Below are 14,627 nucleotides of genomic sequence, written 5' to 3'. Positions count from 1 at the left end.
ACAGTACATGGCCAGCAGGCGGTGGCATACAGGTATGAATAATAAACATGAATCCAAATGAGGAACCTCAGGCTACATATTGCTATAAAGTGGGAAAAATACCTGACCGCTACAGGAGTGACACTAGAGTTGAACTCTACTATCTAAAGGGTTAAGATGAGTCCAAAAGGCACGTCACAATGGAAACTAAACACATCACACAGTTTGTTATCTCGTACCATTTCTCATTCATGTCAATCAGAGACAAAAAACAGAATGAAACAAGCTTTTAAAACACACTTTAAATGCATTGTGATTCCCACATTTATTCCTTTTAAATATGTTATTATCACGTATAAGACGATTGTCGTGTGAGAAACAAACAAGTAGCAAAAGTAACAGAAGTAAACTGTAAGTGACCCCAAAATAAGGCAAATTAAAGTGTTCAATACTGCATTAAGCTGAACACACACTGAACCCTACTTTTGTCAATGTGGAAACTCTTTATTCCGCCACATGACTTTTAGTGCCGAAAAAAAATCTCCTTTCAAACAACCTGAGCTCTACTGAGTAGTCTGCATACAGTGCATCAAACGACAAGCAAATACTGATTAGCTTCAGTAATATTTGTCTGTAAATGTCAAGTTTATACGACTGGTACTTCATTTCAGCTTCTTTGTCTTTATCAACCCTGCTTTATTAATTAATCAGGCCTCAATATGTATTTTAGGCATTTTTGTCTGTCTAGATCTAGACATTATTTATCTGTTAAACAAACTAACAAAACACAATAAAATAATCCAAGATGTTGAAAGAAATCACTCAGGCTAACAGTGATCTACTGCAGTAAGTGATGTAGGTCCTTAGATTAGGTAGTATTAATGACTGCTACCTGATTCAAACTATGAACTCACTGTAGGCTTAAACAGTGGCTTTGGTCAGGTGACCTACATCACAGTGACGAGGCAAAACATTGGCTCATCATGGCAGAAACAACACGTTAGCACCTGGTGTGGAAATGATAGTTATGGACTAAACTAAAACACGTCTGTGGTAGCTTCAACTACAAAGTTTCTAAAGATAATTGCTGGTTTGGTGTTTGCCCGTGTGGATGCAACGAGAACAAACCTCAGTTCTGTAGTAGTAGTAGTAGTAGTAGTAGTAAAATACTGGAGGAGGAAGAGGGAGGAAATGAAATGCAGCAAAAAGTCCAGTATGTCCAGTATAACACTTAGATCCTGTTATTCCCTACGACATCCCAAATACAGAATATGATAGAAACCTATAGAGCGGTGTACTTACATTTTAGAAAATCCTCAGGTCTCAGAGTGAGATATCAGTTATCAGGAAAACGTCTGTCATTACTCAGACCAAACAGACATCATGACTCAGCAAAACCTCTGTAAAATGAGACCACGTAAATGATACAGCCTCAGGCTTCAAAAAGAAAGTCGTCAAAACTCAACGGCCTCAGGACGTAAGAAACGACATGACATTGTACTTTTGAGTAAGTTGAAATTTGTTATTTTTTATTTATTTTTAAAGGTTAAGATACATCAACGTTTCATTTAACTATGTATTTATTAATTAAACAATATGTTGATATATCTTAACTTTTAAAAAATACAGTGGGGCAAAAAAGTACTTAGTCAGCCACCAATTGTGCAAGTAATCCCACTTAAAAAGATGAGAGAGGCCTGTAATTTTCATCATAGGTATACCTCAACTATGAGAGACAAAATGAGGAGAAAAAGAACCAGAAAATCACATTGTAGGATTTTTAATGAATTATTTGGTAAATCTCTCGGTAAAATAAGTATTTGGTCACCTACAAACAAGCAATATTTCTGGCTCTCACAGACCTTTAACTTCTTCTTTAAGAGGCTCCTCTGTCCTCCACTCGTTACCTGTATTAATGGCACCTGTTTGAACTGGTTATCAGTATAAAAGTCACCTGTCCACAACCTCAAACAGTCACACTCCAAACTCCACTATGGCCAAGACCAAAGAGCTGTCAAAGGACACCACAAACAAAAATGTAGACCTGCACCAGGCTGGGAAGACTGAATCTGCAATAGGTAAACAGCTTGGTGTGAAGAAATCAACTGTGGGAGCAATTATTAAAAAATGGAAGACATAAAAGACCACTGATGAGCAGTGATCTGTGATTCCACACAAGATCTCATCCTGTGGGGTCAAAATGATCACAAGAACGGTGAGCAAAAATCCCAGAACCACACGGGGGACCTCGTGAATGACCTGCAGAGAGCTGGGACCAAAGTAACAAAGGTTACCATCAGTAACACACTACGCCACCAGGGACTCAAATCCTGCAGTGCCAGACGTGTCCCCCTGCTTAAGCCAGTACATGTCCAGGCCCGTCTGAAGTTTGCTAGAGAGTGTTTGGATGATCCAGAAGAGGATTGGGCAAATATCATATGGTCAGATGAAACCAAAATTGAACTTTTTGGTACAAACTCAACTCGTCGTGTTTGGAGGAGAAAGAACACCATACCTACTGTATAAGCATGGGGGTGGTAACATCATGCTTTGGGGCTGTTTCTCTGCAAAGGGACCAGGACGACTGATCGGTGTAAAGGAAAGAATTTGTCTGTATCGTGAGATTTTGAGTGAAAACCTCCCTCCATCAGCAAGGGCATTGAAGATGAAACGTGGCTGGGTCTTTCAGCACAACAATGATCCCAAACACACCGCCCTGGCAATGAAGGAGTGGCTTTGTAAGAAGCATTTCAAGGTCCTGGAGTGGCCTAGCCAGTCTCCAGACCTCAACCCCATAGAAAATCTTTGGAGGGAGTTGAAAGTCCGTGTTGCCCAGCAACATCCCCAAAACATCACTGCTCTAGAGGAGATCTGCATGGAGGAATGGGCCAAAATACCAGCAACAGTGTGTGAAAACCTTGTGAAGACTTACAGAAAACATTTGACCTCTGTCATTACCAACAAAGGTTACATTACAAAGTATTGAGATTAACTTTTTTTAATGACCAAATACTTATTTTCCACCATAATTTGCAAATAAATTAATTAAAAATCCTACAATGTGATTTTCTGGATTTTTTTCCTCCTCATTTTATCTCTCATAGTTGAGGTATACCTATGATGAAAATTACAGGCCTCTCATCTTTTTAAGTGGGAGAACTTGCACAATTGGTGGCTGACTAAATACTTTTTTGCCCCACTGTAAAAGGAAATAACAGCTTTTAAACTTACTTCTTCATGTGCACTTCAGGTTCCTTCACAATAATATATATATATAATACATAATAATGTCTATGGGTTGCTGATAGACATAGCACCCCATGGCTGTGCCCATGTCTAGCATGCTTGATTGCAAAGCTGTGCATGCTTGTGAAAAGCTGTTGCTTTACAATCGGCGCCCCATAAATGTCGTGATTTACGGACTGAGGCCATTGAGTCTGACGGCTTCTATTTTGAAGCCTGAGGCCGTGTCATTTGACGGAGGTTTTGTTGAGTCATGAGTGCGTTTGGTCTGATAAATGACAGAGGTTTTCCTGATACTTGATAGCTCATGCTGAGGCCTGAGGATATCCTAAAATGTAAGTACACCGTACTATGGACACAGCTAACCCAGTGTGTGTCATGTCACCTGCTGCACATTTACACACTTCATGTTCGTCGTCACACACAGAAGCTGTGAAGCAGATTCTTCATCAACCATCAAGCTGCTCTTCATCTTCCTCCTCAAGTGCCGGCTCTCCTAATGAGAAACCTCTTCAGTCAGTTAAGCAGGGCTAAATCTCTGCTGTACACCTTCAGGGGCTTCCATGGGAAGCATCGTCTCACAGCTGTGTCTGTGTCTGGTTAGTGTGTGGTTAGCTGTGGTAACTGGGAAGTGCCGCCTGTTTCTGGGAGAGACGCAGCAGCTCCTCCCTGATGGCCTTGATCAGGGACGCTGAAGAGTGGGTGGGTGGAGATGTTTCCAGGGGTGGAGCAGAGCTTACATAGCCCACCCCGGGGCTGTCGAGGTGAGAAAGGGGAGCTGTGGGCTCCCTGGTGGCGTTTCTGTACATCTGGAAGATAGAGGAGGACGAGTAATCAGGGAAGTCCATGAACTGGAAAGGAAGGAGGAAAATAGGAAAGAAAGAAGAGGGGAAAAGAGAGTGAGAAGAAGAAGAGTTTAGGAATGTTACAGAAAAGTGCAGTATAGTGAGTATTGAGTAGATAGTGAGCATAGCAGTACAGTGCTTCTCAAAGTGTGTGGCACACCCCCCTTGGTGGGGACAGGTGGGGCGCGACAAACAGGAGGGACATTTCAATTTCATGCCAATCTTCTAAAATGCCTTTCTTCATTGACAATAAAGATCACTACCACTAAATGACCACATTAATTAATAATGAGAAGCCTAGAAATGGAGCAGAAATGAAAAGAGCATGAAATGATTAAACTGCATTAGATATGTGACAGGGGAAAAATGTACTTAGAACTAAAGTGCAAAAATAATGATTTGACATGTGCTTCACATGGAGCGGAATAATAAACAAACTTTGGTAACACTTTACTTAAAGTTTTAAACATAAGGCTGACAATAAGCTGTCATCCATCATTAGCATGAATAACATGTCATTAAGGCCGCCATTACGTGTTGTTCGCTAAATTATGACACCTTTGGAGCTATGTTGGCATTCTTTGGGTTAGGTAGAGGGATCTAGTGGGGTTAGGTAGGGTTAGGGTAATTTAGGGTTAGGGTACCGGACAACACACAATGACAGCCTTCATGACACCTTATTCATGCTAATGACAGGTGTCATCTCATAATAATGACAACGTAATGTCAGCCTTTATGTAAAAAAACTTAAGTTAAGTGATACCCAAACTTTCAATAGCTGACTTAAAAAATGAATTTCCTTTTTGGTTTTCTGAAGCTTTTTGTAAACAATGTTTGGTTATTTCCTGTATTTTTAACTGCTGCATTTTGGATGTGTTTTTTATCCAGGTAATATACATTTTCTTAAGCTTAATTTAGTTTTTGATTTATTATGAAATATATTACTTGTTCCTTGTTCGTTCAATAAATTTGAAAATGTGTTATTTATCAGGATTTTTGGGGGGGGCAATAAGCACAGGTGGGGCTTGAAAGTTCACCTTCGGTCAAAGTGGGGAATACCCAAACAAGTTTGACAACCACTGGCATAGACTGTTCTTTGGAGATTGTTTAGTATAGACCATATAGGCCATGTCTCAACCCAAGGCATTTTTTAAACCTTGGTGTTTATTTTTTAAAGAGAGAGTGCTGATCCTATTCCTGCCTACAGGGGGCGCATAGTAATGATGGAGCCCATTCCAACACTCATTCACGTTCACCTCTAAGGTCCTGTTGAGCACATATTTCATATTTTTGGATGGTAAAGGAAAATCCTGGTCCCTGGTGTGTGTTTGTGAGAAGTGTTGCTAATTTAACACCCTCCCATAATGTACACATCACATTCACACACATGCTCCCAAAGCTGAGAATATGATAGTGGAGTTAACAGGAGCAGTTCATTTACTGTTTGTGAGTAATTCAGAAATATAATCCATAAAGGGAAATCAGTTTAAACCAGGGGTGTCAAACTCACTTTAGTTCAGGGGCCAAATACAGAGCAGTTTATTATCAAGTGGGCCACAGATTTTAAGTGGGAAAATTAGTAATTACATAAAATATGTAAGAAACTGACAATATCCAAGCAATGAGTGATATATATCAGTCCCAACATGATCTTCACTTTAAATTTCAGAGATTTTTTGATCAATTTCTATTTAATTAAGGGAAATATTATGTAATAATTTGAGGAAAATTTAAGGATTTTGTAAGTTTTTTCAACAGTTCAACATTAAAAAATGAATGCAATCGTGCGATATAAGCACCGGGAAAACTGTGAAGTTCCATTTACACATTGATTCATGTCTACTTTCTCCTGAAGGCCGAATTGGATGCTCCAAAGGGCCGGATTTGGCACCCCGGATCTTGAGTTTCACTGAAAAAAGGTCAAATACTGTAATGTACTCACTTCTTCTTTCTCTGGTTCCATCCTGGAGAAGTTGTCCTCATGGTAGTGGTTCCAGCCTCCGTTCTGACCTGCAGCAGACCGAGGTGCTGCTGGGTAGCCATTCAAACGACTGGATAAGCCCACCTGTGTGAGATGACGAAGCTGGGCGCCTGCAAGTACCACACACCCACGCACGCACACACACACAGAAAGGAGTTGTATTACTTGACATTCAACCCCAGCAGTGCTCTAATACAGTTAGATGTGATCAGCCCAGGCTGAAGAGCACTTCGTCTGTGCTGTGCTGCACTCGGCCATTACATGTAGACATGTAGAAATGCTAAATCTATCTGTGTTAGTGTGAGTCACATAATGGCAGCACAATCACTTCAGCTCCTTTAATAATGGAAGGGAAAGACAATGCTCCACGGCTTCAACAGTGTGTGTGTGTGTCTTTGTATTTAAAGGAAAACTTTCTATGACAATTAATATTCTCACATTTATTGAGGCAAGCCTATTTTTGGTGTGCATGTAGCATGCTGTTAGAAATGTTTTACAGCTTAAAATCCATTATTGATTATGTAATAGTGACGCTGAGGGATGTGAACATGTTTAAATATACATTATGTGGACAATAGAGGCTGATTACTGTTCCAGTAAGCTGAAAATAGATCAATTATGATGCAATGAGCAGCTTTGTTTTCAAACAAAAAGTCCAACATTAACGTTTTTGCTATCAATAACTGTTATTTATTTTTACATTAATATTTTTTCAGGTAAAAATATCTTCTGTGGATTAATTTTATCTTAAATTAAGTTATTAACTCATTAAAAGTGACTGTGGCAGATTAAAAGTATTGTTCTTTGTATGTGTGTGTGTGTGTGGCTTTGTCATTGTATTTACAAAAAAACTCTCTTTGATGATAAATATTCGCACAATTATTAAGGCAAGGCTACTTTTGGTGTGCATGTAGCATGCTGTTAGAAATGTTTTACAGCTTAAAATCCATTATTGATTACGTAATAGTGACACTGAGGGATGTGAACTTATATGTAGCATGTGGAAAAAGCTTTGTTTTCAAAGAAAAAAGACTTATGTTCTTGTTATCATTAATTAATTGATTTTTTAAAAAAAAAATTTTTAGGTAAAAAACATAAACAATAAATGTTTATCTTAAATTAAGTGAATAACTATTTAAAAGAGACAGTGATAGACTAAAAATGTTGTTGTTTACATTTGTGTGTGTGTGTGTGTGTACCTGAAGTCCCTCCGACTGGTCGAGGTCTGGCTGATGAGTTCAGCTCCTCGGCGTACAGGGCCCGGCTGGAGAACAGGCTGTCTGGTTGGAGGTGCTCCCGGTGCACAGATGTTTCCCCTGGTGGTGCGTAGCTAGAGCCGAGGCTTCGGCGTGAAACACAAAGGTAGTTATTTTCCTTTCATTTGTATTTTCACTGATACACCCGGCAACGAAAATGCTTTCATCTCCTTTCCCCACACATTTACACTAATCCTTCACTCTAGAATTAAACTAAAACTTTGCACATTTGGTGATGCTTCCTTAAACTAAAAATAAATACATTAAAAAAAAAAAACTTTTGAGAGAAATTGAAAATTTTATTTACAAAAATCATAAAACTACATTTAGAAAATAAAAATCTGAGGTTAAAAAAAAAAAAAAAAAACATAATGTGTCTATAATGTGTCTACATTATAGTGATCAAGGGTTTTTGGATCTGAAGAAAATTAAAGAAATACAGTAGCATCACCAATAGATTACACTTCACTTGACAGTATAGATAGTATAGAAAAATATCACACTTTGCTCTGCATTTTTTTGTACACGAGAAAACTGAAACAACTAAAAAAGCTCCAATAAACTTTAGTGTGGAGAACTAACACTAAAGTTTATGCATTATTTGCGAATTTTATTCACTCGTCCTTCCATTTTTTAGCATTTCCAGTCTACATACCGTGGTGTCAGGCCTTGGACTGAAGGAGAAGAGATGCTCAGCTCAGTGAATCTCTGTGAGAAACAAGCAAAAGCACACAACACTTCAACAATATTTAAAAAAAATTCCCTGTGAAAACACCCTTCAATGTTGATTTTAAAGAAGCAGCTACATCCCAGATATCGTCATGTGAAAATGTTCACACTGTGAAGGCGCTGTCACATTGCACCAAGTCCCTGTTCAACATGGTTGAACAGGGACTTCATATGATGGCTACATGAGTTTATAAGTCGAGCTAATACTGGTGGGCAATGTTGAAAGCAACAGATGGGAGAATACTTAACTGAGTAATAAGAGGCTTAGCTCACTGAATGAGAGGAAAACATTTAAGAAAGGGAGAAGATAGAGAAAGAATGAGCGTTTCACAGGCCTTCTCTGCTGCTGGAGAAGATCAGTTGTTCTTCATTTCACCCAAAATGAACATTAGAATAATCTAAGAGGTGAACATACTCAACAGAGTACTGAGTGATCACACCATGTGTAGTGTATGTGTTACAATGTTGTATAATGTGCGTTACATTATTGTGTGGATCATTTCTGTATTTTTTATGTTTATATGAAGTTTGGGTTTTGCATAGTTTAGCCTGAACGGTTTGGTTCACTACAGTGTTTTTTGTTTATTGGCAGAATTATTGTAAAAATAGTGATACAACCAATACAAAGGCTGATAATAGTTACTCATTGTGATTCAATTTTACCGGGATATTAATTAAGAATTAAGAATTTCACATTAAATGTAAAGAGGGGGCGGGACAAGATATGCTTTTGCTTCATTCAGTACCTTTTCAAACTCTGTATTTGTACATTTGTGTTAAATGTCTATTTATTGTTTTGTTGTATATTGTTTGCAAAGTTTGAGACAAAAAAAAGAAAAAGAATTCCAAATGGGTGTACTATACAAGAGAGCTGTATGATCTGATTTTGTGAGTTTGATGGACAGGCTGGATGTCCACTTACATTAGGGAAAGGACTAAGAGGTTGGAAGGAGGTGGCCCAGGGTCTGGGGCCCCGGCCTGGGGGACTGGAGCCACTGAGGTGGCTGTTGACCCCAGGGAGAGTAATCCCTGCAGAGCTGCTCTGAGACGTGGGCGACACCAGGGAAAAGGCGTCATCCAGCAGGGAGTGCATCTGCTGCCGGGCCTCCTCGATGGACGGCTGTGGAGGCATGTACGGGGGAGGGGGAGGAGCATGACCTGGAGGGGAGGAAGCAGGGCCGAGGAAGACGTCGTCCATGGGGGAGGGGCTTCTGTGAGGGGATCTTTGTCCTTGGTCTGGGTCACACTGAAAGTGATTGATAAGAAGAAGTTTGTTAGTTAAATAAACACCAGTTTATATTCCACCAGGCTTGAGTGTTGCTCACCACGTAGGCAACGTTGTTGACACCTGGGCACTTCCTGTGGGCAACATCCAGCTCATCAGTGATCAATTTGTCCTTGTCTGCATCCTTTATGCCTCCATTCAGCTGCTCCTTTGCTTTCTGTTTTGGGGAGCGTCTGCCTCGACCACTGAGGAACAAAACAAATGGAATTTCAATGTAGTTTAATGTAACGTTGACTTTACCCTCAAAAAGGGGTTTTCAACCTTGGGGTCAGGACCCCATTTGGGGTCACGGGACACTGGGAGGGGGTAGCCAGATGCCTTCAAGAAACATGTTATTATTTTTTTTTTTAACAATTTGAACCCATTTTTCTTGTTTTTACCGTTTTTCTGCAACTACACCAAACTTGCTATATTTTAACCTACTTTCATCATTTGTTCTTGTCGTTTTTTGCTCCTTTGAATGTATTTTTTCCACATTACTCCCATTTCTGCCACTGGTCCATCAAATTTTAATGCCTTTTCTGCACATTTTTTCCCCTTTCAAGACATTTTCGGTACTTATAAACCCTTTCCATCACTTTTCCCACCCAATGTCTCGTATTATTGTCACTTTTAACCTCTATACATCATGCTTATTTTTTGCCAATTTACCACATTCATGATTTGTCAAGCCCATTATTATTGTGTAGCTTAAAGTAATTATTCCCACTAATTGTAACAATATTGACACTTTGAACCCTTTTTCTGTACGTTTTTGACCACTATAATTTACAACTTTCAAACAATTTCTGTGTTTGTTTTAAACCCCATTTCACCACCTTTTCCACCAGTTTTGGACACTTTTAAACATTTTATTTGTGATTAAAAGAAGGATTTACATCTTTAAGATGACTATATACTATGGTGCAAATAATAACAAACTTCCTGTATAACAGTGGATATTATTGAGATGAATAAATAAATGTGGTTATCACAGATTCATATCACAATGGACCATTATTTTGCTGACTTTTCTGGATGGGCCCCAGAAAGCTCTCCCCTTTATTCCCCCTAATAGATGGCCCTGTCTCCTCAATCAAATAAGTGTCACCAAGGATGTGAACTTGCCTTTTCTTGGGCTCTACAAACACGCAGGGCATCTGAGCATCCGTATCCATCATCTTATCGGCTTTTTGGTAGATGTGATCTGGGTCTTTGACGTCTCTGGGATCACCCGTCACATCCTCCATGGCAGGGAAGTCGTAGTGTCCTTTCCTCTTGGCACGGAGACGAATTTTGTTCCGGTGATGTTCGATCTCTGACTTGTGCCTCAATGGGACCTGAATATGAACAAGGGGCAACATAATTATAACCTTAACCCTCCTATTATCCTTGGGGTCAATTTGACCTCATTCAATGTTTATCAACCAAAATATTCATATATTTTTTGCTGTCTTTATGGGCACAATTGATTAAGCATAAAATTATCATGATGGTATTTTTTCAAAGTGCTTCAATATTGCACACCTTGGTGTTCCTTTGGGGTCAAAGCTGTGTAAAATTGTGTGTGACCTTACATCCTGTGTGTATTGCAATCTGCACACTATCGCTCTTAAAAATGTCCTTGAGGAAAAGGTTTACGTTCAATTGGGTATTGGAACAGCTCTTTCACAGTGAAAGTGTTGAGAAGACAGCGTGTCTGAGACAGAGAACTTTGGCCTGATAGAGAAGTCAAGGTTTCATTATCAAGGGATTATTTATGTATTTAACAAATAAACAAAGTGACTGACACAAAAAGTTGGTCAACAATTTTCTGAAAATCATTTTCTGGAGGCAATTCAAATAAAATAAAATGTGTTAGAGGATAATAGGAGTGTTAAACACATATTCGTAAGTTCATACCTCTTTGTTGGTTGGGTTGGTATCAGCCAGTTTGCCGTTGGTGGGCGGACTGTGCAGAGGGAGCACAGGCATCGGCTGCATGGCAATGAGCTGCACTTTATTAGGGAGTCTCCTGTTTGCGTCCGTGGAACGAGACATCCGGTCGACATGCTCAAAGATGGCAGCCGAGGACAACTGTTCATTTGTACCGTTCATAGGGGGAGGGGGAGGACCTACGGACAACAAAACACAAGACAAATAAATAAATAATGAAACACTGTTAGTTGAAAAAGAGGCTGTAGATACCTAAACTTATATGAAGTCAAGAGGGGGTAAAATCGGAATATTATTTAGTGAAAAACAACAAATTGCGATTAACTTAAGCTAAATATGTAGACAAAATGTTCACAGTCGGCACATGAAATGAAGTTTCATTAACAAAGCTAATTTCAAACAAAGCCTGAGGCCTTTGTTTGCCTAGTCAACTGTTTCCAGTCTGTGAGTGACAGGGCAGCAGACAGTGATTGATGGTGAGAACAGCCGAGGGGGAACATACACAGACAGACAGACACAGCTGCTGGAGGTTAAGCCTTAGATCTAATAACACACATGAATGGAAAAAGGACCAAGTCTTACCAATTCTATTTTTGCCTGAAAAGCACACGAGAAAGGGGGAAAAATGTCTTAATAAAGGGAAAGAAATTTGAGGTGTGTGAACATTAACAACAGAAGAAAGACACACTTTTCAAAGAGGATTAAGAAACGAACTGCATGATGGAAAGACGTGTGAGAGAGAACGATAAAGGTAAAGTTTAGGTTAGTGGTGCACCAAAATTCCTGACACTAAAAATTTCGAGACACTTTTCTCACCAAAGCAGGATGATGCCAACTTGTCCGTCTGTATTTCAATATATCTGAGCAATAAAGTGTTTTCTGAGCAGAGCTGACAGAGCACGTTAAGTGTGATTTATGCCGACACTGTAGTTACACGTAGCCCTCCATTAACACGGACCTCTACACTGTGACATGAGGCTGTGCATTAGCAGCTTGAATTCAGCTTTAGAGTCAGTCGGCGTGTCAGCACACATTCCACAGAAATCCTCTGATCTTCATCATGACTGTACTTGGTCCACATCATAAAAATCATTATTTGGATGGGATTAAACCAGCGCGCACAATAAATGATGCACGCCGCAATCATAGCCCACTGAGCGTGTGCGTCAAGTTAAACATTTCATTTTTTTAAATTTAATATATATATATTGTTGGAATGTCAGTGCTAAATAAACATTTTCATATTTTTAATTGATTTATTCTTTGAAGCATTAATATTAATTCATACAATTGCATTTTTTAACCATAAATGCAATGGGGCTAATCATTTGCATAATAATTTATTTTGGTGTTTCGGTTTTCAGCTTTGGTTTTCTCATTTTCGGTTTCAGCAATAATTTCCACTTCGGTGCATCCCTAGTTTAGATAGGTCTTTATTTGTCAAGAAGCAGCTTCTAACAAATATGAGACAGATTTCAAACATTATGTAGCACAAAGCTTGTTTTCTAAACATTGTGCAGAGTCTGCACACACATGGAGGCCACAGATTTATCAAAAATAAAACAGAGACTGATCCCAGCTGCAAACTGGCTCCAGCAATAGTTACAGAGATAGTGTGAGTGTAGCTTTATCTTTGCGACTCTTTAATTACAAATTTAATATGGGCCAGATTATTTCATTATTTTCCAATTATATTTCTAAATAATATTGAATATGCTTCATAACTTATATCACTGGAACCTCAGCTCAGCCCTCTGGAACTTTCAAAGCTAAATCCTATCAGTTTAAGTCAAAAGTGGGCAACTTCTATCACAGTGGGGGCCATAAAAATGTGTTTGTTTTATCAAAGGGTCACATTACCAATGACCATTCTGAGTGTTAACACAAGAAAGAACAAACTGTTTTTATAGTCATTTTATGTCATTCTGTGCATGTATGTTGTTGTCTTGCTTGTTATGAGGCCTTTTGTGCATTTCTGTTGTCCTTTTGTGTATTACTCCTGTAGAATGTATGTTTTTTTAAGTCATATTGTGTATTTCTGTAGTCGTTTTGCTTGTTTGTTAGTCCTGTGGGTTTGCAAAGTCATCATTTTTTTGTGTTTTTCTTGTCTTTTTGTGTACTTTTGTTGACATGTTCTGTAATTTTGTATATTTTTAGTTATTTTGTGTATATTTGTCATTTTGTAGTGGTGTTGTGTGTTTTTGGAGTATTTTCTCGCAATGTTGTAATTATTTGTATTCTTTAATGTATTCTTGCTTTTTTTTGGTCTGTTTCCGTTATTTTATATGTTTACTTTGGAGGCCACATAAAATTAGACAGAGGGCCACATGTGGCCCCCAGGTCACCAGTTACCTATGTCTGGTTTAAGTCGTTCTCTCTCCTTATCTCTCTATGTCAGCGTGGTCTGTTCCTCATTCTCTCCCCCCTCACCCTTGCTCCCTGTGCTGGAAGAGGTACTGTAATAGTTAACGTTATCAAGGCCACTCACTGTTTAAAACATTGATGGGGACCTTATGGGGGGGCTTTCTGTCACCAGGCATGGCATGAGCTCTCAGATTGTCCTCAGTCGAGTCCCATTCGCTGGAGCGGTCACTTACCACCGAGTCGCCGTCTGACGGGGAAATCCTACCCCAGAAAACACACGTGCACACACAATTAATTAAAGATGAGGAGTACCATGTATAATTAAAGGTGTGGGTGTTCTAGGAAGGTGAAACCTGAGTGGGGGCTGATAAATGTCTGATATTTTTGCTGATGTTTCATGGCAAACAAGAGTTGTTTATGTCTTTGGCCAAAATTAGGGTTTAAAGTCTATTTTTAGACAATTTACAGTAAATAAAAAAGGAAAAAGTCTTAAGTCCAAACTTGAAAATATAAAAAAATAAAAAACATTAGACTGTACCTTAGTCACAGACAGTGAGTGAGTCTGAACAAGCAGAAGAAGATTCTGCTCTTCCCTGTTCCTAAATATTTGATGAGTATCCGTGAAAAAGCTTTTTCTTTTCTTGACTGACTGTCCCATCTGAGGTGAGAAGCTAATCCTCTGCGATGGATAACACTAGCACTATTAAAGCTCTAAATACCCATGTTTAAGATCTAAATGGGATGGTTTTAACTGTAAGAAAAACAAAGGATAATGAAAGACAATCTGGTGGTGGGACTGTAATCTAACGTTAAATAAAACATGATAACAAATGACACTGAAAAAAAAAAAAAGTGTTTTACTTTAAAGAGCAATGAATCAAATGTCAACACATTCAAATAATGACAAAAAGTAGTAAAAATAAAAACATTAAAATTACTTTCAGATTTATTTTTAAAGATGTTACTTTGTATGGATCTGAGTTTGAGTTCATTGTATCGTTAATGTCGTATATTTTTCAAGGATTCAAAGA

At 38.8% G+C, this 14,627-nt stretch overlaps 1 protein-coding gene across 4 annotated transcripts in view; it reads right to left on the bottom strand.

The window, feature by feature from the left end:
* Positions 1-3,066: 3,066 nt before the first annotated feature.
* The window catches only part of LOC114464982 (UPF0606 protein KIAA1549), a 39,742-nt gene continuing 28,181 nt past the window's right edge, over positions 3,067-14,627 (bottom strand). Inside the window, exons 13-22 of one of the 4 annotated variants that reach the window (XM_028449677.1) lie at positions 13,721-13,857; positions 11,815-11,829; positions 11,200-11,411; positions 10,426-10,637; positions 9,359-9,503; positions 8,956-9,279; positions 7,960-8,012; positions 7,248-7,390; positions 6,010-6,158; positions 3,067-4,073 (exon numbers count right to left, since the gene is read on the bottom strand). In XM_028449677.1, the coding sequence (XP_028305478.1) occupies positions 3,834-4,073; positions 6,010-6,158; positions 7,248-7,390; positions 7,960-8,012; positions 8,956-9,279; positions 9,359-9,503; positions 10,426-10,637; positions 11,200-11,411; positions 11,815-11,829; positions 13,721-13,857 (1,630 nt within the window). In that variant the 3' untranslated portion in view covers positions 3,067-3,833. The remainder of the gene's footprint in view (positions 4,074-6,009; positions 6,159-7,247; positions 7,391-7,959; positions 8,013-8,955; positions 9,280-9,358; positions 9,504-10,425; positions 10,638-11,199; positions 11,412-11,814; positions 11,830-13,720; positions 13,858-14,627) is intronic. The other 3 variants (XM_028449679.1, XM_028449678.1, XM_028449680.1) reach the window with 3 other exon arrangements.

The sequence above is a fragment of the Gouania willdenowi genome, chromosome 6 (assembly GCF_900634775.1).
Source record: "Gouania willdenowi chromosome 6, fGouWil2.1, whole genome shotgun sequence".
Classification (NCBI taxonomy): domain Eukaryota; kingdom Metazoa; phylum Chordata; class Actinopteri; order Blenniiformes; family Gobiesocidae; genus Gouania; species Gouania willdenowi.
The sequence above is the reverse complement of the archived record's forward strand: the minus strand, read 5'-3'. Positions and strand labels throughout refer to the sequence as shown.